This window comes from Gadus macrocephalus, chromosome 21 (genome assembly GCF_031168955.1).
Source record: "Gadus macrocephalus chromosome 21, ASM3116895v1".
NCBI classification, from domain to species: domain Eukaryota; kingdom Metazoa; phylum Chordata; class Actinopteri; order Gadiformes; family Gadidae; genus Gadus; species Gadus macrocephalus.
In genome coordinates, this window is record NC_082402.1 from 6,149,393 (window position 1) to 6,176,323 (window position 26,931).

The 26,931-nt window shown below is 46.8% G+C and overlaps 2 protein-coding genes across 2 annotated transcripts; one reads left to right on the plus strand and one right to left on the minus strand.

Annotated features, from left to right (window-relative positions):
• The first annotated feature begins 268 nt into the window (after window positions 1-268).
• ptk2bb (protein tyrosine kinase 2 beta, b) lies at window positions 269-20,115 on the plus strand. The gene is made up of 31 exons (XM_060042244.1): window positions 269-416; window positions 4,735-4,973; window positions 5,413-5,591; window positions 6,142-6,229; window positions 7,127-7,206; window positions 7,669-7,731; window positions 7,862-7,916; window positions 8,196-8,336; window positions 8,445-8,519; window positions 8,888-8,989; window positions 9,496-9,613; window positions 10,005-10,044; window positions 10,150-10,181; window positions 10,699-10,743; window positions 10,841-10,938; window positions 11,161-11,242; window positions 11,741-11,841; window positions 12,253-12,368; window positions 12,731-12,831; window positions 12,951-13,040; window positions 13,428-13,632; window positions 14,154-14,262; window positions 14,929-14,988; window positions 15,189-15,311; window positions 15,920-16,072; window positions 16,286-16,321; window positions 16,790-16,814; window positions 16,922-16,956; window positions 17,779-17,913; window positions 18,265-18,345; window positions 18,858-20,115. The coding sequence occupies exons 2-31, from the start codon at window positions 4,770-4,772 to the stop codon at window positions 19,077-19,079; spliced, it is 2,994 nt and encodes a 997-aa protein (XP_059898227.1). The 5' UTR covers window positions 269-416; window positions 4,735-4,769; the 3' UTR covers window positions 19,080-20,115.
• Window positions 20,116-20,452: 337 nt separating this feature from the next.
• chrna2b (cholinergic receptor, nicotinic, alpha 2b (neuronal)) lies at window positions 20,453-26,786 on the minus strand. The gene is made up of 5 exons (XM_060042282.1): window positions 26,639-26,786; window positions 25,662-25,706; window positions 25,200-25,309; window positions 22,880-24,110; window positions 20,453-22,248 (listed from the first exon to the last, which is right to left on the minus strand). The coding sequence occupies exons 2-5, from the start codon at window positions 25,689-25,691 to the stop codon at window positions 22,123-22,125; spliced, it is 1,497 nt and encodes a 498-aa protein (XP_059898265.1). The 5' UTR covers window positions 25,692-25,706; window positions 26,639-26,786; the 3' UTR covers window positions 20,453-22,122.
• Between the last annotated feature and the right edge of the window lie 145 nt (window positions 26,787-26,931).

Genomic DNA, 26,931 nt, shown 5'->3' on the forward strand with positions numbered 1-26,931 from the left:
AAGGAAGGTAATCATTAACCTGACAGTGCGCCATGTTGAGCGTACCTGGGCAGTTCAGGAGGATAGAGGTGATGATTAACCTAGCAGGCTGCCATGTTGAGCGTACCTGGGCGGTACAGGAGGATAGAGGTGATGATTAACCTAGCAGCCTGCCATGTTGAGCGTACCTGGGCGGTTCAGGGGGATAGAGGATATACCTCGTTGGTCGCCATGTTGAGCGTACCTGAGCGGTTCAGGAGGAAGTAGCGCGCTCCCTGGAGGATAGAGGTGAGGGAGTGGCTTTGAGAATACCTGCCAACTCGGGCTCAGATTCGGAAAGCTCCCAGCTCCCAACGGTCCGTTAGCGACCATTCGCTTTTTTTTTTTTTCAATAACCCTTGTATATATTTTTTAAAAGAAGATAAAGACCATATCAGGTAAGAGCTGGAGTTATTTTACTAAATGCATTGATGTCAACAGTTGTCAACTATGGACTGGGACACTTCAAGCGAGTTATTAAAAAAGGCTCCTTAGCCAACAACACGCATAACCTATGCGTGCCTAACCCTAACCCTTCACATTAGGTTATTATTGCGTTTAAACAGAAGTATTATCTGTTGCACTACATGCATTTGAAGGGGAAAGGTGTTGACTTTACCAGGAGTAGCCCAGTTAAGCAAAGCTTAGAAAAATAACTAAACTGCACCATTATGTGCGAGTTGTGTTGATGTAGCTTCACTGCTTCCATATGTGTCATGGCGTGATATATTCCAATTGGTGTGATAATAATATGAACATTAATGTGGGATATCTATACAGTCCTTCCAACACCTCCTTTGGGTTGGAAGGGGAAGAGACGCGCAGGGTTTCTTCCTCAGAGCAAGTCTGTGCAGGTGGTGAGTGGTGCGGCTGCATTCCACTGGGGTCGTGACGTAGAAACAAGTAGACCCCTTTTTTAGGCCTTACCGGGTAAGATGGGTCAATTTTTGTACGTGTTGCCATTCTGGGCAATGGTCAAAAGTAGGGAAAGCAAATGGCAAATTGATTTAAAGAATCAGTGGATTTTCAGAGTAGACATGTTGTCTTTATTTTTACCAGGGGACTCACTTGGCTTTCATGATCTTCCTTGATCGTCCTTTTTTGGGGTGAAACGTTTCATTTAAAGTTTTCAATGTTTACATTTACATTTACATTCAGGGCAATCAAACACTTGTATCTAAAGCGAACAGCAATAAGTTCATTTGTCAGGAGAAAGAGAAAAACAATAATATATCGCTGTCGGTACGGATGTTCACAGAGCTAATCAAGTTCTATGAACATGAATGTTCTTAGAACAAGTCAATGGACATTAATCTTCATTGACTTGCTCTATGAACATTAATGTTACATTTGCATTTACATTCAGGGCATTTAGCAGACGCTTTTATCCAAAGCGACTTACAATAAGTAAATTTGTCGGAAGAAAGAGAAAAACAACAATATATCGCTGTCGGTAGGCTACTGTAAGGATGTTCTAGACCAAAGTGCCAGGCACCAACAATTGTCTAGTTAACCCATTCCCCGTATAAAACAAAGCTAGGATGATGTCCATTGAGGATCAGTGTGCGTACTAACCATGGACTCTCATGGCTGTAGGCTGTTACAAGGATGAGGCGTAGGCTTGTTGTTTCAGAGAGGGGTATCTGTCTGTACACACTAAATCAAAGTCTGCTCGGTTGTTGTGTTGAAAGAGCGTGTGATAAAAATCACCCACTGGAAACTGCTGTTGCCATAACAACTCAAGTGTGTTTTGTGTGAGGAGGAGTGCAAATAAATGATTGTGTTTTTGCTGAAGGAGGCAAACACTCAGTACACTATTAGAGCCGTTTAATCAGATGACACCTTACTATTAGTGTGTGACAATTCCACACAACATGGAACAACACACAAACTTCCCCTTGGGCGAATGTTTCGTTCATTTAGTCTGCTTTCTCTGTTTCTTTCCTCTCTCCCTTCCCTATCTTTGGGTCCTTCGGCTTGGCGGTTGCCTGTGAGAGCTTGCACACGTCTGTTATCTGAAAATTATCACCGAACACAAAAGCCGCTCATTTGACGTTACAACTGAAATCTGAATGGAGGGACCAAAATGGATACCGTAATGTAAACACGAAAAACTAGAAAACTAGCCACAATGTTACACACATTAAACATCTATCATCTGACTTTGCGGATTGCAGACAGATATTATCGATATTATCCATAAATATAGTGTATACATACTACACCACCACTATTAACCTTTCAGACATCTTTGGTCCTTGTTTTTAAAGGTCTCTATCCTAGTGGTTTCATTAATCGCTGATATTCCATACGGCTGCGGTATATATACTGCTGTAAGTCAACCTCAGCATGGCAGCTGAGGTATTCAGTCATTCATCGCTTCTCCTCGACTCTTCTGCCTCTTTAATTCCCAGGTGGGCGTGCAAGCTGGAGATCTCTCTTTCTCTCACTCTCTGTTGTTTCTCTCTCTTGCTCTCTCTCCGGTTCTCTCGTTCTCTCTCTCTCTCTCTCTCTGCTCTCTCTCACAACAGACACACACACACACACACACACACACACACACACACACACACACACACACACACACACATACACACACACACACACACACACATAGTCCCGTCCAGGAATTCTCAGCCTGAGCCTAACCAAACACTGCCTTTGCTTCTCCAACAACAACGTCCAGGCCTGCTGGTACAGTCTAGCTGCCTGACAATGCAGCTGTAAAAAAAGACCTTCACGCGCACACACACACACACACACACCTCACATTTATGCAGAAAACTGTTTGTCAAGAGAGCGTTTATGACCGGTGAAGGCTCTAGGTCGCGAGTGGAAGATACTGCAAGGTGGGTGCATTGTAAAGACTATTCATGACTTGAATTTACTCAACACTTTGTGTGCGAGGTGAATTGCGTCAACACAGCCTTCCTTTCCAGGGATTGACAGACCAGATGCCTTGACCCTTGAAGTGTCTCAAAATGTATAGTTGTTAGGGATTTCCATTTGTACTCTGTGTTTTCAGACCTGAGTGCCAAGAGTAGACATTATGCTATTCTGAGCTAGATGCTATTGAATGGAATGGTTGATTGATCATGATTGCCCCGTGAAGGCCTGGACTTACAGATGTGTATCCATTTTTATTTTTTTGTTGTAACGCGCCACTGCAGAAAACTTGAGTCCGACAATCGTGTTTGTATATTTTCTAGTAGCCCCGGGTGTTTGCCAAAATCGTGTCTCAGGAATGCATCGCCTGAGAACCGTTCAAAGTCTCATCCAGACCAGCACAAACACGAACAGCGCCACGCACAGATCTTCACGGTTGACATGCTTGTTTTTTGAAAGACCCCTATGTGTACAACAGAACGGAGAGTGGTTGTGAAACCGAATCTAATGTGCAGAGAGAAAAAAACATTTCCTAACGGTGCTTTGGTCTGGCTGTGTTTGTGGGGTTTTCTTGTTTGTTTACGGTTTACTGGCAATGATCCCTTTGATACGGTTTTGTAGTGCTTTTGTCTGTGCCGTTGCTCATTTTGTGTGTCAGGTTGTAAAGCAGATTACCTGTCTGATATAAACGTTCTCAGGTAGCGGATGTCTCTGGACAGAATCGTGTGCAGTGAGTTCAAGTCCTCAGATTGACAGTTTAATGTTATGAATCACACAGGCCCTGGCTTGATTCAACTGGTGGGAAAGAATGTGATCTCGATAGCAATACCGAAACTCGTGTGTATGACTTTAATACCAGGTGTTGAAAATATGACACGAATAAAAGGGTTGTTCTTTTTTTAACCAATTGCGGTCTTATTTTGCACATAATGATGTGTCACTGAGTGATATCTTACAGCCTTGGTTTCCTGTTAGCTTTGCTTCATAGCCGACGCGATCCTTTCAAAGGCAGACAAGATCCCCTATCTTTGCTATATTCCTTTTTTAATGAATTTAAGCCATTTAATCCTCTACCGATTTAGAGCTTACATGTTTTGTCATCAGACGGCTACTGAGCTAATTCCTTCATCAATCATTTTGACAACCTTTTTTTCCCTAGCTGATGTGTTTAAGGAGATTTGCATATTTATACGTTTTTTTAAACCAAACCATTTAAAGGCCCCCTATTTACCACCAGATGTGCTGTCGTTTACTACCCACCACAAGCCATTTCAAAATCAACCCTAAAGTGTCATCACAAGTGGGAGTGTCCACAAAAACGTATGATGAATGGATCAGCCAAGGTGGCTGGTTGACCCATCCGTCCATCATACATCTGGTTGACACATGCCCATGTGTGATGTCACTCACTTCAACAGGGTCGATTTTCAGGTGTGAGATGCAATGAGATTTCCTCTATTTGACTAAAGGTTAATAGTTACCAAACAATAGGCTTGTGATGGTTAGTCAACATCACTACTGTTCGGCCTGTCGCTCGTTTGATCCCATCGAGTTCGAGCAACTAGGTTGCTAGTCTGACCCCCCCCCCCCCCCCCCCCCCGGCTCCTCCTAGTTGAGTCTCGAGGTGTCCCTGAGCGAGATGCCTCACCCTAACTGATCTCGACGAGCTGGCTGTCTCACCTTGCATGGTTGACTCCGCTGTGTGAATGTGTGTGTGAACGCTTTGGATAAAATGTAAAACATAAAATGGTAGTAATAGGCCAGTAACCTCATAGAGACCCATGGCTGGCCTGCTGTGACCCCTAGGCTGTTTTGTTGTGTCTCTGCTAGGATGATGTGGGAATGAGGGCCACCCTACCCTGAGAATGTATGAGGTTATGTCCGGGGACACGAGAACGCTGTCCTGGAAGGTTCCCAGTCCAGGTGCAAACCATTCTCCCATCAGCCCCGAGACCAGCATCACGGGAGATGGAGGCCCCGTCAAGATTCTCAAGGTCTGCTTCTCCACCAACAACAACCTGGGCAAGAACTTCAAGCTGGTCAAATGTGACTCCTCCACGCAGATCAGGGTAAGAAGAAAACGTTCCAAAATGAGTTAGATGAAACAAAAATAAGAAGTTATTCATAGGCGGAGCTATTCATAGGCGAAGCACTGTGAGGCGAAGCACGTCTTCTCTAAATATGTACCTTTGTGCAAGTTGACTCTTTAGTCATTGAACAGATGCCTTTGTTAATTTTTTTTTATTCGTTGGGTTCTGTATCCCTCAAATCTAAAGCGCCATGGGCCCTGAATGCAACACGCTGCGAAAAATCGACTGAGTTATTTATTATCATTATAAATGATTTCAGATAATCCACAATCTGAGATGCCACAAATATCAGCGCTGTCATCATGTCAGCTGTCACGTTTAGCAGGGGGTGACTCTCGGGGAGGCGGGGGTATGCCACCGGGCATCACCGTGGGCACGGCCCTGTCTGGCTGATAATCCCCCGTACCTTCCCAACCAGGGGATCGTCCAGTCCATCCTGGGCAGCGGGCGGCTGGGGCCCAACATCCTGCACAGCGCCTGCTACGGCCTGCTGCTGACCCACCTGAAGTCTGAGGACCTCCACTGGCTCCACCCCGACCTGACGGTGGGGGAGGTGGAGCAGCGCTACGAGAGCCAGCATGCAGAGGCCGAGTGGAGGTGGGACGGGGCGAGGGTGGAGGTCTGGTCTGGGCTTTGGCTTTAGTGATGTGATTGATAACGCCGTGTTTGTGTGTCGGTGTGTGTGTGTGTGTTATTGTTCATTGGTGTTTGTGTGTGTGTGGGTTATTGTTCAGTGGTGTGTGTGTGTGTGTGCGTGTCCGTAATGTGTGTATGTGATTATTGTGTGTGTCTGTGTGTGTTATTGTTCAGTGGTGTGTGTGCGTGTGTGTGTGCGTGTCTGTTATATGCGTATGTTGGTGAGTGTGTGATTCAGATTCATTCGTTTTAGGTTGGCGTGTGTATGCACGTATATGGTTGCGTGCCATTATGCCAGTGTGCCTCTATATTTATTCGCGAATGCATGTGTGAATATGCGATGATGTGTGTTTGCACTCTCAATACCTTATGTTTCCGGTGATTTTACACTGCATTCATCTTCTGTTTCTGCAAGTCGATGCGACTGTGCTAATGACCACCTGAAGCTGATGAGTTGCATCTCGTGGTTGCCGACGGACGGTGACGCGTGTTTGCTCCTCCTCCGTGACAGGTACGACCTGCGGATCCGATACATCCCAGTGAACTTCCTAGAGAAGTTCGACCAGGACAGGACCACCTTGTTCTACTTCTACAGACAGGTACCAAACGGGACCCTACTGCATTGCTACTGGCTCAGCTCAACAGGTAGAGTCGATGGACTGGACCTGGAAGGTTGCTAGTTCAATCCCCGGCTTCTCCTAGCTGAGTGCTGAGGTGTCTCTCAGCAAGAGACCGAACCCTCACCACTCCCAACGAGCTGGCTGTCGTCTTGCATGGTTGACTACGCTGTGAATGTGTGAATGTGTCTCCTAGCTGAGTGTCGATGTGTGTCCCTGAGCACGACACCTCAGCCTCACTGCTCCTGACAAGCTGGCTATCGCCGTGCATGGTTAACTCCGCCGTCGGCGTGTGAATGTTTGAATGTGAGCACCAATGTTTGTATCCCCGGCTCCTCCTCCACACGAGTGTCGAGGTGTCCCTGAGCATGACACCCAAACCTCGGTGCTCCTGACGAGCTGGCTGTCGCCATGCGTGGTTGACTACGCCTTCGGCGTGTGAATGTGTGTACGAGTGGTTGTAAGTCGCTTTGGATAAAAGCTTCTGCTGAATGCCCTGAATGTAAATGGTATCACTTAGCCAGCTGTTCGCAAGCATGGAGATGGCTTTACTTGATGCATTGAGTGGGGGCTGTGCTCTGTTTACGTTGCTGTGAATGTAATGTTTGTTGATTTAATGGCTATCGTATTGTAAACGAGGGCGGTGTTAAAAAAATACACACTACAAACTAAATGCATGATAAATACAAACCCTTATAATGAATAGTGAAGTGATATTAATGTGTTTGTATAAGCATTGCATTAATATCACTAATTATAATAAAAGTAAGCCTCCAATAAATATTGTGTATTTAACACATTATTAATGAACTAATCCAATCACAGAGACATGATAATAAGGACACCTGTCTGACCTGCTGGGTGTCCTGACCCCCACAGGTACGCACTGAATACATGGAGATCCACGCCTCCAAGGTCAGCGACGGCATGGCCATGCAGCTGGGCTGTCTGGAGATCAGGTGGGGGCCACGACCTTCCACATTCTACATTCCGTATTCTACGTTCTGTACTCTTCGCTCTACGTTCTACATTCTGTTCTTTACATTCCACACACTGTATTCTGAATTTTGTAACTATGTTCCACATTCTACATTTGATGTTCTACATTCCACATCCACTTTCTCAATTTCCTTTTGGATATTAATAAAGTGGTATCTTACACATTCTTTCAACCCTCTTGCCTGTGCTTAAGACCCAGAGGCCAAGCTTGTATAGGTGTGGTGTTATGTTTCTTACTATATACATTTTTACTTTAGATACATTTTCTATCCATCTATTTCTTTTGAATTCCTTATCTTATCTCATTCTAATTTCTAGATATATTCCTGAACAATTCAAATGCAAGATAAGATTGCTGGCCTTGTGTTCTCATGGAATCAAAAAAGACTTCTTTGTTGAAGCCCCTTCCTTTCCTCCGGCAGGAGGTTCTACAAAGACATGAACGCCAAGGGGCTGGAGAAGAGGTCCAACTTTGAGCTGCTAGAGTGAGTGTCCCTCTTCAACACACTGGATCACCGCACACATTTATGGTACTTAAAACTGCTGTAAATTACGGCTGTGTTGTACACTGTATTCTAAATCCATCTTCTGCCTTTGTCTGGTTCACGAATGAAGGAAGGAAGTGGGTCTAGAGCTCTTCTTTCCCAAGAATCTGATCGACAGCATGAAGGTGTGTGTCCTTTACAGCGAAACACAGACACAACAGAAACACACAAAGGAAGCACCAATGTTGGTGTCCCCTTTCCTCACATGTTGCCTCATCCTCATCCTCATGTTGCCTTTTTATAGAAAATAAACTGTTTAGGAAAGGGGAGGGAATTCTTCCTTGAGGGCTGAGGTTCGAGTGCGGGGGTCCCCTCCCATGGCCCTCTAAAGCCCCTCTGAGACTCACTCTGCCCTCGGATGGAGGTGTGTTGTGACCTGACCTGCCGTGTGCTCGCCCCCCTAGTCCAAGCACCTGAGGAAGCAGATCCAGCAGACCTTCCAGCAGTACGCCACGCTCAAGGAAGAGGAGTGCATGCGCAAGTTCTTCGTGGCCCTCAGGGAGGTGGTGAACTACGACGAGGAGGTGTTCCCCTGCGAGCTTGTGGTGAGCAGCACTCAGAAGAAGCCCAGGGGTTCCCAACCTGGTGATTGAAAATCAGATTTGCACGTTTTCTTTTTTTGTTTATTTGTCTCCCTGTCCCGCTGCGAACAGCAAGGCTGGAGTCTGGCCGTGGAGCTGGTCATCGGCGCGCGGGGAATCCGCCAACGCCAGCAGAAAGACGCCGCGGTACGCTTGACCACACACACACACACACAGGCATCTCCTACTGAATATTCAGGGCTATCACTCCTGTTATACAGGCCATATGAGGAGGGTGATGGAGGAGGAGGATGCAACCACTGCGACAGTTGTATCTTCTGCTCGGGGTGCTGTTTAGCAGCGTTAATAAAAACGTGCTGACGAAGAATAGCTTTTACAACCCAAGTGTCTCCGTAATATCTCTGCAGCCATCGAGCCATACCGTGTGCCTGATTGAATACCATTATGCCGGGCACCATGTTTTTAGTGCATGACTGCTCCAATCATTAAAACGTCCCATTTATTCACTCCCCCCCCCCCCCCCCCTACAACCGCTCCCCACCCCAAACCCCCAGCCGGTGTTTCTCGCAGACTTCAAACACATCAAAAGCATCAAATGCTTAGCCCAGAACGACGGCAAGGCGCTCATTACCCTGGAGGTGGAGGGAGTCAGACAAGTGAGTATCGCCCACAGCTGTTTATTCCAAACCTTCTTTGGTGCACTCCTCAGGTAGATGACCTGCAGATGAACTAATACTGGGTTCTTTGTTTCTCTGTATATTTCTTGCAAAAGACGGAACCATTTTATTATCGTGATCGTGATTGGGTTAGATAGTCTTACCTGTAATAAAACATCATGCTTAATTTGAATTAACAGTCAACAGCTACGATTTTATTTCTCTGACATAAATCCAGATTGTTAATGTATCTTGATCAATTTTGACATTTGCTAGTATAATTATTTTTTGATAATCTTTCGAATTACAGACTCTCTCTCTCCATATTGTAAAATTCAGTGTTGTCCCTCTATCTGTTAACAACTAAACTGTGAGAGATCTTGTTTATATTGCAACACATTTCCTGCTCGGTAGCAATGGCTATCCCTCTGATCTTTTTTCTTGATATTAGTGTCTCTCACCCCAGACTGTTCAGTTCTGTTCTTATCGTTTCTTTCCAATAACAGACTCTCTCGATCAACACGGCCACGTTCGCCATGGCGGAGAACATGGCCGACCTGATCGACGGCTACTGGCGCCTGGAGAAGGGAACGGAAGAGTCGTGCATCTCCCGGCCAAATAAAGGTGTGTGTGTGTGTGTGTGTGTGTGTGTGTGTGTGTGTGTGTGTGTGTGTGTGTGTGTGTGTGTGTGTGTGTGTGTGTGTGTGTGTGTGTGTGTGTGTGTGTGTGTGTGTGTGTGTGTGTGTGTGTGTGTGATAGCGGCAGCAGTGAGCTTTGAGATAGTGAGTCTCTTTTTTTATTTATTTTTTCATTTAGTTGCCAGTATAATAGCAGTTGCTTAAGCTAGCAGAAGCTAGCTGGGCCGTAGCTAGCTACAGTTTGGTTGTTATGGTTACCGTGTTGCACATTGAGGCTTGATCAACACTGTTTGTGCCTAAAATACTTTTAAGTCGTGAAGTTTGAGTTGTGTGTTGATCATTAAAATACCAATGTGCATCATGTCTTCAACCGTTAGACGTCAACACACAGAGCTCCCTACCTGAGATTCCAAAGGAGTGAGTATTTTGTGTTGTGTTCCTCTTTATTTACTATGGTTGTACTTTTGAAACAAAGATGCGTGACTGACCTATCTCTCACTTCCTGTTTGGGTTGCCAAGCAGCAAAGAGTCAAGCAACTTCAGATACAGCATGGGTAAGTTGATAATAATATTGAAAATAATTCATTGCAATCTGTTTCAAAACTTTTTCAGTTTATTTTTCCTTACAAACAAAGTGATATTCTGTCACGTAGTCTGTTGGAGACAAATGTATATTCGTAGTTCTCTCTCTCAAGTCATGACCGGTCTCATGTGAGAGAATAGAGAGGCCATATATCCTATATCCTCCTATTGTCAGTGGCCTTAATGAAAATGTATGGACTTGCACCTGTGATGTGTGAAAACTGTACTGACGGAAATGCCAGCCATCGACCACTTGTCACTTTTCCACTGTTGTTCTCGAGAAGTGAAAACGTGTGGTCTCTGTGTACCCTAAATTGTTCGCAGTTCGGGCTAGTTGAGGTTAATCTGAAAGTGGAACATTGTCGCGTCTTTCGGTGTTGGAAGTACCTTGTCTGAAATACTTCCAAAATCCAAAAAGCTTTTTTGTCCTCAGTAAAATATATATAATAGTAAAAAAGCTCAAAAAATGCATTGTCCTTCACTTTTCAGGTTCCGATATTTACTGTGAGATTATGGATGAAAGGCCCAAATCTGGTATGCAAAAATTATGTTAATATCTAATATCTTTTCAATTGAAAAAATAAATAAAAAAATGTTGAATGTTGTTTTCCTCTTGCCCGGAATCCTCAAGCGGTGAAATACGGGATTGACCGCACTGACATCTCTCTCGGACAGATCCTGGGCTCCGGCTTCTTCGGCGAAGTGTATGAAGGAGTTTACAAAAACCTTGTACGTCTACCATTTTTACAAACACGTTGTACGTTTATGATCTTTACAAACACTTTGTACGTTTACGATTTTTACAAATACATTGTACGTTTCAGATCTTTACAAACACGTTGTACGTTTATTATCTTTACAAACACATTGTACGTTTGAGTAAGAGTAATTAAAAAGTCTTAACTTCTGAGATAGCTGACGAGTCTGCTTTTTCTCGGTTTGTTTGGGCAGAATGGAGACAAGACAAGTGTGGCAGTGAAGACCTGCAAAGACTGCTCCCCGGACGTCATGGAGAAGTTCATGAGTGAAGCATGTGTGTAGCGGACCACAACCATAACAGCAGTGTAGGGACACAAAGGGATTTACCCAGAATGCTCTGCATGAGCCAGTACATGGGCCAGTACATGGGCCAGTAACTTAGGTACAATCATCATTGTGCCACTTAGAAACAGATCTCCACAGCATGAACACATACATCGAGAGGGATAGGATTGAGCAGCTTCAACGATGATAATATACTATAAATACTCATCAGAATTAGCATATTATAATAACAACTACTTTACATATGGATGATTTTTTAATACAGGACAGAATGGGATGTATTATCCAAGTTAGGTCAAATAACATAAAGCAGCTACAGAAGAGATTCAAAGAGCAGCATATGCTAATGACCAAAGCTAATAATAATGATAACAACGACGCCAACGGGTGTGTGTGTGTGTGTCCGCGTGTGTGTGTGTGTGTGTGTGTGTGTGTGTGTGTGTGTGTGTGTCTGTGTGTGTGTGTGTGTGTGTGTGTGTGCGCGTAGTGATTATGAAGAACCTCAACCACCCAAACATCGTGAAGCTGATCGGGATCATAGAGGACGACCCTGTGTGGATCGTGATGGAGCTCTACCCCTTTGGAGAGGTGTGTGATGATCATCGATGGTCTCTCTCTCTCTCTCTCTCTCTCCTTCTCTCTCCTCTCCCTGTCTCACGCTCTGTTTCTCGCTCTCTCGCTCTGTTTTTCTCTCTTTCTCTCTACTCTCTTTCTCTCTCTATCTCTCGCTCGGTTTGCCTCTCTCCCTCGCTCTTTCTCTCTCCCTTCCCTCCCTCCCCATTTGGACTAGCGCGGTAACGCTCGTCTTTGCTAGCTATTAAATAATTATAGAAAAAGCTATTCAAGCTCATTAATGAGCAGGGAGACAGAAGAGGGCAGCTTGCTCAAGGATACCGACAGGTAGGCCGCAGGTAGCGGGATTCAAACCCAGAACCCTTCGACTAGGGACTTGAACCCCCATCCTCCGCCCTCCTTGCGTAACGCTTGCCCCTCCTTCAGCTGGGGAGCTACCTGGCGAAGAAGCAGGACGAGCTGACCAACATCACCCTGGTGCTGTTCAGCCTGCAGATCTGCAAGGCACTGGTGTACCTGGGAGGGGTCAATATGGTGCACAGGTGAGATGTTACAAACCCTGTTTTTAGTTCTCTGTTTTCAGCTGGGTCTTAGTTATGTTTTAGAGGAGTAGTTCGTCTTAGAGTCACCTGGGAGCTTAGAGTTTAGAGCTTGGATCAGACCAATGCTTAAACAGAACTGCAACGAGAAATATAATCACGTGAATAGCAATATTCCTTGTTCGCAGACTCACCTGAGTGACATGTCATTAAATGGGTGAATTAAAAATAAATCCCAATAAAAACATAGAATATATATAAAAATGTGCTCTCAAAAGTCAACGCATTGTGAAGTTGACCAGGGGAATGGAGTCCACTATCAACCGGCCTCTGACCGTAGTGCTGCGTCCTTCTCGTGGTGACAGAGACATCGCGGTGCGCAACGTGCTGGTGGCCAGCGCCGACTGTGTGAAGCTGGGGGACTTTGGCCTCTCCAGGTACATAGAGGAGGAGGAGTACTACAAAGGTAGGACCGCTCTCTTATCACCGCAATGCATTGTGGGTGTGAGCTGGCTGGGCATGTGTGTCTACTGTTATCCACTGTACACCGATAGTATCCGTGATTTTCCGAATGGTTTTCCACAGCCTCTGTGACGCGGCTGCCCATCAAATGGATGGCTCCAGAATCGATTAACTTCAGGCGCTTCACATCGGCTAGCGATGTCTGGATGTTTGGTGAGTTTTAATAGCACGACTGACTTTTTTAACAGAACAATCTAGTTTCATAATTTTACAATTTGATTTAATTGTATTATTCACTATACCCTGTTCATTGTGACGAGGACATATACCCTATATCCTGTCTCTCCTTGTGTTTAATTAGTGTGTGTGTGTTTGTGCGCGCCCTTGTGTTGGTTTGTGTGTTAATATGTGTGTGTGTGTGTGTCCCTCTGCGTGTGTTTGCTTGCATGCGTACGTGTTTCTGCCTGTGTGTGTGTGTGTGTGCGTGTGTGTGCCGGTACGTGTGTGTGTGTGTGTGTGTGTGTGTGTGTGTGTGTGTGTGTGTGTGTGTGTGTGTGTGTGTGTGTGTTCCCGCGCATCCCTCCCTCCGTGCCCCCCAAGCCGTGTGTCTGTGGGAGATCCTGAGTCGGGGCCAGCAGCCGTTCTTCTGGCTGGAGAACCGGGACGTGATCAACCAGCTGGAGCAGGGCATCCGCCTGCCCAAACCGGAGCAGTGCCCCCCGGCCCTCTACTCCCTCATGACCCGCTGCTGGTCCTACGACCCCCGGGAGAGACCCACCTTCACCGACCTGGTCATCAAGATCAGGTGACGACCGCATGTTAACACACTCAGAGACTCTGACCGCATGTTAATACACTCAGAGACACTGACCGCATGTTAATACACTCAGAGACACTGACCACATGTTAATATACTCAGAGACACTGACCACATGTTAATACACTCAGAGACACTGACCACATGTTAATACACTCAGAGACACTGACCACATGTTAATACACTCAGAGACACTGACCACATGTTAATACACTCAGAGACACTGACCACATGTTAATACACTCAGAGACACTGACCGCATGTTAATACACTCAGAGACACTGACCACATGTTAATACACTCAGAGACACTGACCGCATGTTAATACACTCAGAGACACTGACCGCATGTTAATACACTCAGAGACCCCCCTACACTGGGCTGGTGGTCAGACGTTCACTCAGAGACCCCCTTCAGGGTCCCGCCTCTGGACAGGGCCTCCCCTGGTTGTTATAGTGAGGTCTTCAGATTCTTGTTCAGATCACTAAACGCCTGTTTGACCCTCTCAGCGACGTGCACAACATGGAGATTGAGCAGGACGTCGAGAGGCAGAGGGACCGAGCTCGGACCACCAAGGTCTTCGAGAGCAAGTTCAACTTCAACGAGCCCCCGCCCAAGGTAGGAAACGACACAACGTGATGACAACAAAGCAAACCACAGCCCAAACCACACTCCTAAACACACTACACAACGTGATGAACACAAAGCAAACCACAGCCCAAACTACACTCCTAAATACACTACACAACGTGATGAACACAAAGCAAACCACAGCCCAAACCACACTCCTAAATACACTACACAACGTGATGACAACAAAGCAAACCACAGCCCAAACCACACTCCTAAACACACTACACAACGTGATGAACACAAAGCAAACCACAGGCCAAACCACACTCCTAAATACACTACACAACGTGATGAACACAAAGCAAACCACAGCCCAAACCACACTCCTAAATACACTACACAACGTGATGACAACAAAGCAAACCACAGCCCAAACCACACTCCTAAATACACTACACAACGTGATGAACACAAAGCAAACCACAGCCCAAACCACACTCCTAAATACACTACACAATGTGATGACAACAAACATCAGACCACACACACAAATCCACTATGCAATATGATGACAACAAACATCAGACCACACTCCCAAATTTCGAACCAGACGCACAAATACACTACACACGTCAACACACAACACTCTTCTTGTCACTGTATTCTGACATTCGACGTTCCCTCTCGGTTTTCCCCCTGATTCCTCCTCAGCCGTCCAGGATGAAACCCGGGCGATTCGGCAACATGCTGAGCATCGGACTTCACATTCAGGTCAGCGGACGGATGGAACTCCATTTTAATTTCGGTCACAGTTGATTCAACAGAATAGGCCTTATTTAAAACCAACCAATAACCCTTTACAATTATCTCATCCGCACAAATGAAAGATAAGTAGGAAATAAAATAAAGCAAGTCATGCTAAAAAAGTAAAAGGATTACGTTTTGAATATTAATGGGATATCTTCTTTCAGCTGAACGAAGCACTTTGTGCCAGCTCCCCCGACCTGGCAAGCCCGTCTAACTATCAGTCCCCCTTGGACTCCATGAACGCGCTGATGCCACCCGCGCTGTCGCCACGACGACGCAGCATGGGGGTGAGTCTGACCTCTCGTATGAATTAGTTGTTGGACTTCGAAATTATTTCTGCTTTTGTTTTAGCATTGTGGAATCTCCAAAGAAAACGGGATGAGTCGTCTTTGTTTTATCACAGCTTTTGTTGTGACGAGTCTTTTCTGTCTTGTCAAAGGTTTTGGGAATCTCTGAAATTCCGAAATAAAATGTGCCCAACCGTCTTCTTTCTTCACATTTTTTCACGACTTTGCGTTAAAATTCTTTATGGTAAGATGTTTGATTGACCTTATTTTTCATATCTTTGTAGACGGTTTGCCTTTTAAAAACTCTTAAGAACGAATCTTAAGTCTTAAGTCTTTATAGTGTCAGATCCTCCACTAGATCTGGCCTCCTGTTGTGAAATCACTACAGGGTCCATTTTGAAACAGAACCCGTAACAGCTAATCAAATTCAACTCTCTGTTCTCTCAAAAAAATAAAAAATTAACAAAATAATACTCAAAACCCTGCAAAAAGCGTAACAACAACACAAAAAGACACCAAGAGCGCAAAGACTTGTCATCTCGACCCAGATCGTATCCCTCTACACAATAACAACCAACCGATCCTCCTGCTCTTCCCCGCTCCGCCAGGAGGGGGAGTTCCCCAGGGTGGAGGCCAGCAGCAAGGAGGAGGCCCAGCGGCTCTGGCAGCAGGAGCGCGACCACAGGCACGACACGCTGCGCCGCCAGAAGAGGGAGATGGCGGAGGACGAGCAGTGGCTGGAGAAGGAGGAGCGACTCCTGGTGCGAAACAGAGCCCCGTCTTCGTCTTCGTCTTCGTCCCTAGCCGGCGTCGACTCTCTCTCTCTCTCCCTCGTTTTCCACCCCCCCCGCCCCCTGAAGCCCTCCCGTTCTCGCCGCCCCGCCAGTTTTACTCTGTGTTACCCGCCGGTGTCGCTGCCGTCGCGGGGGTCCAAGATCATATTCTGTAACAGCAGACTGCCTGTTCTCTTGCAGGACCCCATGGGACCGGAGGAGGGCCCCTCCACTGCGGTAGGTACCCATGAGCAAGCCGCCCTGGCCCCTTGCCCGCTCCTTAATGACGTGTATCGGCCGTTGAATGTTTATTTGACCCTAATTGCTGCTTAACACGGTCTCCGTCCGCCAGACATAGAGAATGACTCCACATGGGTCACGACCCACTCCTGGGTCACGAACCGGTCTTGGGCTCACAACCCCCTCATGGGTCATTATCCCCTCCTGGGGCACGCTGCCCCTCATAGGCCACGACCCCCTCATGGGTTTAAGACCCCCTCAAGGGTCACGACCCACTTAAGGGTCACAAACTCCAAACGGGTCTCGTCCCACTGACGGGTCACGACCCATTCCTGGGTCACAACCCCTGATGGGTCTGGACTCTCGACCGACAGATATAGAACCACTGGTGTGCATTGTCGTGGATACTAAAGACTGGTTCTGTCACCGCTCCCCAGTAACGCTCTTTGTCTTTTCTTTGCTCAGTCACCGGACGCGGAGGAGGAACATGGTGAGTGATCAGATTCAAAATGGCGCCGTCATTGAACAGGTTATCTTCTCTGGTCTTGATTTGCGTTAAACCCGTTTCCATTTCGTCCTTCTCCCTTGGTACCCCAGCACCTCCGGAGAAGCCCCCCCGTCTCACTGCACAGGTAGCTACCAAGCTAGTCCTCATAGCACATTGGCTAAGCTAGAATGTCAGCTTAGCTTGTTAGCATGCTACACGTTGTATTTTATTCACTACATTCCTCTTGCCAAACTGTTGTTGTCTCAGTTGTCAGTTGACTCTCCATCTCTGTCTCTGTCTCTCTCTGCCTCTGTCTATCTGTCTCTGTCTGTGTGTCTCTCTCCCTGGGTATCTGTCTGTATCTTTCTGTTTGTCTCTCTCTCTGTCTCTCTCTCGGGCTCTGTCCGTCTGTCTCTCTCCGTCTGTCTTACTCTTTCTGACGCTCTCTCTCTGTCTGTCTGTCTGTCTGTCTGTCTGTCTCTCTTTCGCTCTCTCTCTGCCTGTCTCTATCTGTCTGTCTGTCTGTGTCCATCTGTCCGTCTGTCCGTCTGTCCGTCTGTCCGTCTGTCTGTCTGTCTGTCTGTCTGTCTGTCTGTCTGTCTGTCTGTCTGTCTGTCTGTCTGTCTGTCTGTCTCTCTCTCTCTATCCCTCTGTCTCTGTCTCTCTGTCTCTGTCTCTGTCTCTGTCTCTGTCTCTGTCTGCCTGTCTCTCTATCTGTCTGTCTGTCTGTCTGTCTGTCTGTCTGTCTGTCTGTCTGTCTGTCTGTCTCTCTCTCTCTATCCCTCTGTCTCTGTCTCTGTCTCTGTCTCTCCCTCTGTCTCTGTCTCTGTCTCTGTCTCTGTCTCTGTCTCTGTCTCTGTCTCTGTCTCTCCCTCTGTCTCTGTCTCTGTCTGCCTGTCTCTCTATCTGTCTGTCTGTCTTTCTCTCTCTCTGTCTCTCTCACCCTCCCTCTGTCTCTCTCCTTCAGCAAGCCCCTACTGCGGAGCTGGACCGGTCCGGGGACAAGGTTTACCAGTCTGTTATGGACCTGGTCAAGGTGGTGGTGGAGCTCAAGAACGCCATCCCCAGCATGCACCCCGACGAGTACATCGGCATCGTCAAGGTACGTCAGACACACAGCCTCTGCTTTATGAGCTTTTCATTGGTCGGGAATGAATCTCAACTAACCATAGTGCTGCTATTATTTGTTTGGTCTTCATCCTTTCATTCTCTACGTCCATCAATTCATTCATTCCATATTGAATATTATTACGTGAACTAACTATTCATTAACGCATGCATTCTCATCCTCACATAACATAACATGAATTAATGAATTGTGTTCATAATCTAATTATTTCAGGACTTATTCATTATGTAATTAATTAATCCAATCATTCTTTCATTGGTTCATTAAATCTCCTAATTCACTCATCCGATAATTCATTCATAAGTTCTTTCCCTTTGTGTGCAGTCTGTAGGGATGACCCTGCGGGATCTGATCCACAGTGTGGATGAGCTCATGCCCACCATCCATGAGTCTGTACGGACAGAGGTACGGGACGCCATCTTGTTTTCTCTCCCCTAGCCTTCCACTGAATTCTGCTCTGGAATTCTGCTCCACTGAATTAATGTCTGTAATATCATGTGCTTTTCCTCGCGCATTCTTTTTTTCTAATAGAATTTGCATTTATACAATAACTATATAATTATATGTAATAGTTTGCTCGCCGATTGAATGTATTGAAATATAATTTAAACATTACATTTCTCTCTCTCCCTCTCTCCCCAATATCTATTTCTGTCTCCCACCACGACTCTGTCTCTCTTTCTCTATCCCAACCCTCTCCATGTCTCTCCCTCCAACCCCCCTCTCTCTCCCACACCCTCCCAATCCCTCTCCCCCCCTCTCTCCCCATCTCTCTCCAACCTTACTCCCTGTTTCTCTTTCCCCCTACTCTGTATATCTCTCCCCCCTATCTCTCTCAAACTCTCTCTCCTCCACGACCCCCTCCCCCTATATCTCTCTCTCTCCCCCTCCCTCCTCCTCCCCCCCCTCATTTGCAGCTGGAGGGCACCCAGAAGCTGCTGAACAACGACATGGCGGAGCTGATCAGCAAGATGCGTCTAGCCCAGCAGAACGCCATCACCTCGCTGAAGGAGGAGTGCAAGAAGCAGATGCTGGCGGCCGCGCACACACTCGCCATCGACGGCAAGAACATGCTGGACGCCGTGGACCAGGGGCGGGTCAGGGCCAACCAGGCCAAGCCCAAACCCATGGACTCGTAGTGGGGTACACTGTGAAGCAGCTCTAGGGTGGTGGTGGTGGTGGTGTTGGTGGTTTGTCCCCACACACACACCACCACCTACAAACCTGAGCCCTCAAGCCTGAAAGCACGTTGATGTAAGAGTGTTCTGCTTCCGCAACATAAATTCTAGTTTTGGCTGAAAGGTCGGACATGGATGCCATTGGTCGGGGAATTGTGTCGTCCATTCTGAGAAACGTTGTCAACTTTTTTCGGGAACATAGTTGATGTTGCCTCACAACGCACGTAAGAAGCAGTACTCTCTTGTATTGGAACATAGCCGAGCGGGGCGGTTGTCCCTGAAGCCTGGTTCATACTATCGCCCACATCGGAGAAAAGGGGAGGGTACAGATTCTGCGTCCCAAATGTGGATGCTAGCAGGCCGGGGGGAGGAGCGGTTTAAACAAGCAGTCGCTCTGATATTTTCAGTTCAAGATTTGTTTTCTTTGGAAAAAACGGTACCTGTTTAAATAACTTTTTTAGATAAATCAACTCCATCAGCAAACTTTTCCTCTATTGTAGATATTAAAGTTTTCGTACAACCCCCATATTTAATTTGATGGAAGAAGGAAAAAAAACTAAATAAAATATGCAATATTTTACACATAATCTGCAGAATAGTTCTGCTATTGATACAACCTTAGTCATTTTTATATAAAATGTGAGACTTTATTCTTCGTTAAAAATGAGAAAATACTGATCGAGACATTTATACAATACTTGGAAAATATTTTCTATATCGACCTTGAGTGCCTTTCTATGTGGATGCATTATATGTGTGCATCATCTTCATCATCAATATTATGTCATCACAACATTGGAATTAATGAAATAAAACTAAATGATATTGGTAACACTCCATGTCTGTAAACAACATTAATAAGCTATTAGTGAATGATGAATTACATGAATGTGTTATCATATTATAAACATGTGTATCATTACTGATACTGTTGATGGAGGACTGAAGTGTATCAAATATAAAACATGTTTTATGAGGTATGACTGTATGTATTCAATCGCTGATTGGTATTTTGTGTGATTTTGTGTGTGTGTGTTTTCTGTGGCGCTTTAAATATGTAATGGGACATTTGTTATGGGGTGCGTTATCGTTTCATCATGACCTCATAGCTTGTTAGATATGTGAACAGAAATGATTGTTACCAATAAATCACACCTACATACGATCGCTCATTATGTAGGCATGGGAAAATAATGTGAAAGCAGCAGTCATAGACAAACATCTAATAAACGCATGTGTTTATTAAATGTTGGTTTAAATGATAAGTATAGTATAAAAATGTGTAATAAATAAGTCAGAAAAATAATAAAATAAATACATATTTATCTCCAATGTATCAGAAGCAGCAGCGAAGTGAGTCATTCAGTAGAAGTAGAAAATAACTTAATACAGACATTAATATACAAAAACATCTCTACCAACAATTGAATTGACACATTCACCAACATGTTTTGCCATTCAGCGTATCCCCGGCCCAATTAATAATGAAAATAAAAGCTATTACTCGCTGACAAATTCAGCAATGGTTGAAAGAGTACACAACGCATATTATGGGTCAAATCTAGAATCTAAACATACCATGGGCCCTATTTTAACGGTCCGAAACGCAAGTGAGAAGAGCCAACCGCAAGTAGTTTTCTGGGTGGTTCTATGGCGATGTTGCTATTTTACCGGCGCATGACTCTGGCGCCCGACGCAAATCTAAAATGGGTTGGTCTGAAGTAATCTAATTACCAAATTTTAGGCCTAATTTTACACTTACACACACGCACGCCTGCATTCATTCATTCTTTTTAACTCGCGGTAAAACAATGTTTTCTCACGATCAAATACTATACTACAAATAATATAAGTTATGGGGATGTACACGATCTCTGTGTCAAGAAAATATGTGTTTGCTGTACGGTGTTTGCAGATGCATTGATTTAAAAGTACCACTTATTACCGCTGTATCAGCTGTTCTTTCCCAAATAATTGACCAAGAATGTGTGGCTAGGTAGATGAGAGAAGCAAAGTGTATGCGCGAGCTGCACAAGCAACATTATGCATGCGCCCTTAAAATAGCATCTGAACAACGCGCCACTGACTTCAAACCAGGTATTTCCTGGTTTGCGGTGCAAGGGATTTCTGAAACTGCAAAATAGCACCAGGGAACGTTTGCGCCAGAACACACCTCCTTCTTTTGCCGAACCGCCCCTTGGGGCACAAGATCATTCCCTAATTTACAGACGCGTGACGCAGGAGGGAATAGAATGCTCTGCGCCAGTTGCAAACTAGCAACGACACATGCGCCAGTGAGAAAGTCAATTGCGCCGGATGCCAGATAGGGCCCCATATGTTTGTAGGTATTTTATGTAATGCCAGAGGACGAACGCTTGAAAGTGCCTGGCCTGTCTGCTCCCGGTCGCTCCCGGTCAAAGGCCACTGACGCATGGAGATGACGAGCTGCGCACGGTCTCTTATTCCATTGGGTCACGGAGGGGAGCGGACAGCGCAGTACAACAATGCATTCGTCCGACAGAAATGTTTCCCGCTCAAGGGAACTCCGGGAGAGATCCAGGGTGTTGCTGCAGCCACTGAGAACTCAAACAAAATGCCATTGGGCACGTCTTCATCAAAGCCACTAGCCAGGAACAACCGGCTTTTTGGGGTAATTCTTTTGTTTCTGTGTGTGTGAGTATGTTAATGATCAGGATCCAGAGGTGGAAGACAAAAAAAACAAGCTGAGTTTGGGCCCTGCCCACCAAATCGGCCCCTGGTAGACCGCGCCACTGACCGGTTCAACTCCTCCACAGTCCAGGAATGTTTCCAAACCACAGATTCCGGCCAGAACACTCAAGGGGTCAACTATGTCCGGGACCCTCAGGTCAGGTCTTTTGAAACAGATCCATCACCAGTTAAGCCTGCGTAACACAACTCTTATCCAGGGACCTGCCGTACTTTCTCCCCAGCAGAGGTCATAGGTCACCAGTGGCGGTGGTGCTGGGGACGGAGGCCTCCTCTTCTAGATCATTCCGGCCAGCCAGGGTGGGAGGAACAGGCCGATGGTGCCCAGTAGGCACACGATGATGAACATCCACAGGAAGATGCGGTCGATCACCATGGCAACGTACTTCCAGTCTTCCTTCACCTGTGCAGTCGAGGAGGAGGAAGTATTGAGTATTGGTGAAAGAGTATCGTAAAAAATGTAAACACTGCTGGAACATCTAGAACATATCCTATTGTTTAAATCAATATTCATAAAAATGGATAATGTGTCAGGTTCCACTTAAACTATTAATCTAACTGTCCCCTAAACTAACTAACTAACTAAACAGAACTAATTATCTTAGCTAATAATGAGACTATTCATAGAATATAAATTAAAAAATATGAATACAATGTCATTTATGACATTGAGTTTTGTTTAGTATGGGCAAATCCGGTTGTAATTTTTTATTTTGAGGCGGCAGGGGGTGTTGACGCAGCTAAATGTTACTTATCAAGTAACTTGTAATCTATCTTAGTTACTTTTAAAATCAAGTAAAGTGACTAAGTTACTATTTTAAGGAGTAACTTGTATCGGATTACTTTTTCAAGGTAACTGTGGCAACACTGGCCCTAGACCCTCCGTGGCTCCGCCCAGACCCCCCGTGGCTCCGCCAAGACCCTTCCAGGCTCCGCCCAGACCCTTCGTGGCTCTGCCCAGACCCCCCGTGACTCCGCCCAGACCCCCGTCACTCCACCCAGACCCCCCGTGACTCCGCCCAGACCCTACTCACGCTGAAGTCGGCGTCCTCGGCGCGGAGGTGGTCGGCGATGTAGAGCACGCCCTCCAGTGCCCGCATCACGCCTGGCGACAGCAGGAAGGACGACTCCCCCGGCGTCGCCTCCTCGCCGAGGGAACCCGTCTTTTGGACGCACAAGGGCGGCAGGTCGAGGCCGCTGGCCGGGGGGAGCAGGGGAGGAGGAGGAGGAGGAGGAGGAGCAGCAGGAGGAGGCGTGGACCCGGGCGGACGCGGCGACGGCGGCCGGAAGGAGAAGTACGAGGTCAGCTTGCCCAGCTCCAGCTCCTCGTAGCACCTCCTCTCCGGGTCGTCCTTCGCCGTGGTCAGCGTCGTGGTCGTGGTCGTCGTGGACTCCGCCGTCGCCGTCATCGCCATGGCGCCCGCCTCCTTCAGCCAGGTGGCCGACGTGCTGAGGCAGCGGGCCCCGCCGCCGCCGTCGTCGTGACGACCCTTCCTCCCCCACGCCGCCGCCGCCCCCGTCTCCCGCCGCAGCGTGATCAGCCGCCGCCGCCGCCCATCCGGCGCCGGTCGCCGCATGAACAGCCAGCGGGGGATGAGGTCCAGGAACACGCGGTGCACCCAGAGGGGCATCTTGTGCGTGCCCGGCGAGCGGTGGTGCACGTTGAGCACGAAGACGGTGATGACGATGCTGAGCGTGACGAAGATCATGGTGAAGAGCAGGTACTCGCCGATGAGCGGGATGACCAGCGAGGTGGACGGGATGATCTCGGTGATGAGCAGCAGGAACACGGTGAGCGACAGCAGCACCGAGATGCACAGAGTGATCTTCTCGCCGCAGTCCGACGGCAGGTAGAACACCAGCACCGTCAGGCAGGAGATGAGCAGGCAGGGGATGATGAGGTTGATGGTGTAGAAGAGGGGCAGCCGGCGGATGATGAAGAAGTAGGTGATGTCCGGGTAGATCTCGTGGCAGCAGTCGTACTTCTTGGTGTTGTAGGTGCCCACCGCGTTGATGATGGCCCACTCGCCGCTCTCCCAGTAGTTGCTGAGGTCCACCGCCACCTCGATGGGCTCCAGGTCGATCTTGGCCTTGTCGTAGGTCCACGAGCCAAACTTCATCTTGCAGTTCTGCTGGTCGAAGGGGAAGAAGGTGACGTCGATGCTGCACGACGACTTGTAGATGGCCGGCGGCACCCAGCGCACCTTGCCCGTGTGGAACAGGTGCGCCTTGGTCATGTGGGTCACGGCGAACTCCCCGTCGGCACTGCGGGATTGAGAGGGGAAGAAGGGAGGTGAGGATGGGGTCGTGGAGGTCGGCGACGTTGAGTAGATCCATCACAAGTCAAAGTAAGAGCTGATCGATTTAACCAGTTAACTAGCGCCAGGGTCTAACTGCTTAACTGGTTAAATCAAGCTCTTATTGTGACCTAATTAACTAGTTAAATCACTGGGATTAGGCCAATCCTTAGCATGTTTCATCCAATTACATTAAACGATGTATGATCCCTGTTTCGATGCCGTTAATAGGGATGTGTTTGCCGCCCAAACATAATGAATGACGGTATGGAGAAGTCAAGGCCGTTAAATAACCTCCCCCTATTTAAAAGCACAGAAGCGAAGGACATTTAAGTAGAAATATATTTGGTAGCGTTGCGCTTCGGTGACGTTTGTGACTAAACGATGCAGTTAACTTCTCATCGGCCCGTTGGAAGAACCATTATGTTCTTAAGTGATCCCCTATTCAGATCAATTTAGGTTCCTTGTTCCGAATCGAGGGCCAGCCCACCCTGGTTCATCCCGTTAAACGGTGATAACGACCGCGGCAGATGGATGACAAATCCTTGGCATCACATCTTTCTCAGGCCCCCTCATCCTTCCCCTCAGATCGCGATTGAACCCTCTCAATGAAGTGGAACCATGTCGTAAAACTTTAATTAGTCTGAAATGAATTAGCTTGGTGGGGAAATGTGGTGGTGGTGTGATTTAGTAGCGCGCTCTGATATGCAGTTCACCAAACCCATAGTTAAGATCTTTATTTTACATTTTATTATTGCTTGATACATTTGTGTAATGGGTTGGAAATAAGAAGAAGCCGCATGGTTTGCTGCATCGGCCACTAGATGGCGCCATTGTCATTGTTCCAACGGTATTAGACGGTATTTAAATCTCAACACTGAAAAGAAAATAAGGTCGAAAGTCTCTTGCTTTATCTGATTTTTAAAAAACATTACAGACAACACGGATTTCAGTGCAATGCAAACTGTAAAAAAGACTGGTATAAAAGTGACAACAGCATTCTTATGAATGATTTGAATCTCTGTAAATGTTTTGAAGCATCCTTCCGTCTACTCACTTGTTGTAGAGGACGATGTCAGGCACCCAGATCAGCTCGGAGGGCACCCTGATGGACGTCACGTTGTCGTAGTCGGACGGGTTCCAGCTCAGCTTGTAGTCGTTCCATTCCTGGGTGAACCATGGAGAGACCAGTCATTATTAGCCAGTTTCACTGATCACTTCCTTATGGAAATATACTCTCCAACACTTTCATGATTTTATGCACCGATGCGCATAATTGAATACATTATTCAAAAGTTTGTAATAATGCTGAAAACATTTTTCCTACATAAAAGTAATTTAAACTTTTGAATTAAGTATTATCGAATCTGCATCGGTTGATAACATCTCATTCCCAAACACTAGAAACAGATTGTTGCTCCTCATCATGTTAAGGGATGTCTTCAATAAGCCAAACATGCAACAACAAAGTAGGCGTCATTCTTTAAACCGGAGTTTTCATTAAGTTCCTAGTCCTCACTTGTTTCAGCCACACATTGGTGGTCATCATCTGGTTCTTTTCATCCTGAGAACGACAGAAAGACAAGGTTAATAGAGACGTGAACGACAGAGAGGAGATGGCGTTAATAGAGACGGGAATGACACAGAGGGACAGTGTGTCTCTGTCTTTACAGAGACAGAGCGGGGTCAGTCCTTGACAATAGAAACAGGTTTCATTGCAGTTCCGTGATTGATGTGGAACACTGCGAGAGAGTTATCGGTAGAGTTGGGTCACACTTAATGCAGTTATCACCGTTCTGCTGCCACTGCCGGGAAAAGGACAGATAGGTGGACGGACAGACAGAGATGCAGACCCTGTCTGTCTTCATCTCTATCTGTCTGTCTGACTTCCCCAGCTGCAGGAGGACAAAGGCAGACAGAGAAAGAGAGGCAGACAGCCAGGCAGATATATAGGTTCACCCCATCAACACACACACACCTACAGGTAACTAGTCACACACACATAAACACACACACACACACACACACACACACACACACACACACACACACACACACACGCAATTGATCGGTCTGTCTATCTGCATCTCTGTTAGTCTGTATGTCTTAGCTGCAGGAAGACAGACTTAGAGAAGAAAAGAGGCAGACAGACAACACACACACACACACACACACACACACACACACACACACACACACACACACACACACACACACACACACACACACACACACACACACACACACACACACACACACACACACACACACACACAAACACACACACACACACACACACACACACACACACACACACACACACACACACACACACACACCAGACAGAGAACCAGTCAACCAACCAGCCAACCACACAACCAAACCAACACACACAGATGTACACTGTCTGTCTGCCTCTATGTCCGTCCGTATGTCTTGAGGTGCAGGAACAACAGACGGGCCGACAGACGAGCTGCGGACACACAGACAGCTCACCACATCGATGAGCTGGGCGATGGAGAGGCCGAACTTGACGATGACCACGTCGGAGACGTTGGGCACCGGCCGGGACCACTTGTTGTAGCGGAAGAAGAGCTTCTTGAAGAGCTGGTCCTCGCCATGGGGCTGGACCCCCTGGCCGCACACGACTGTGGAGTGTGGACCACAGGGGGGTGGGGGGGTGGGGGGGTGGGGGGGGGCAGAGGGTGGTGGTCCTAACAATCAGGATGGTGCAACACGTGGAGCTTCGATCGACATGAGCATGAGAATGAATAAAGGTTTCATTGAGA

What these genes read in the sequence shown, in the direction of transcription:
- ptk2bb (XM_060042244.1), top strand. Translation starts at nt 4,770, where the DNA reads ATGTATGAGGTTATGTCCGGGGACACGAGAACGCTGTCCTGGAAGGTT. An exon ending in CATGCAGAGGCCGAGTGGAG is followed by an intron (nt 5,592 to 6,141) that starts GTGGGACGGGGC and finishes CCTCCGTGACAG; the next exon opens with GTACGACCTGCGGATCCGAT. An exon ending in GCATCGGACTTCACATTCAG is followed by an intron (nt 14,989 to 15,188) that starts GTCAGCGGACGG and finishes ATCTTCTTTCAG; the next exon opens with CTGAACGAAGCACTTTGTGC.
- chrna2b (XM_060042282.1), bottom strand. Translation starts at nt 25,691, where the DNA reads ATGATGACCACCAATGTGTGGCTGAAACAA. An exon ending in CCAATGTGTGGCTGAAACAA is followed by an intron (nt 25,310 to 25,661) that starts GTGAGGACTAGG and finishes TGGTTCACCCAG; the next exon opens with GAATGGAACGACTACAAGCT. An exon ending in CCGAGGACGCCGACTTCAGC is followed by an intron (nt 22,249 to 22,879) that starts GTGAGTAGGGTC and finishes TCGACTGCACAG; the next exon opens with GTGAAGGAAGACTGGAAGTA.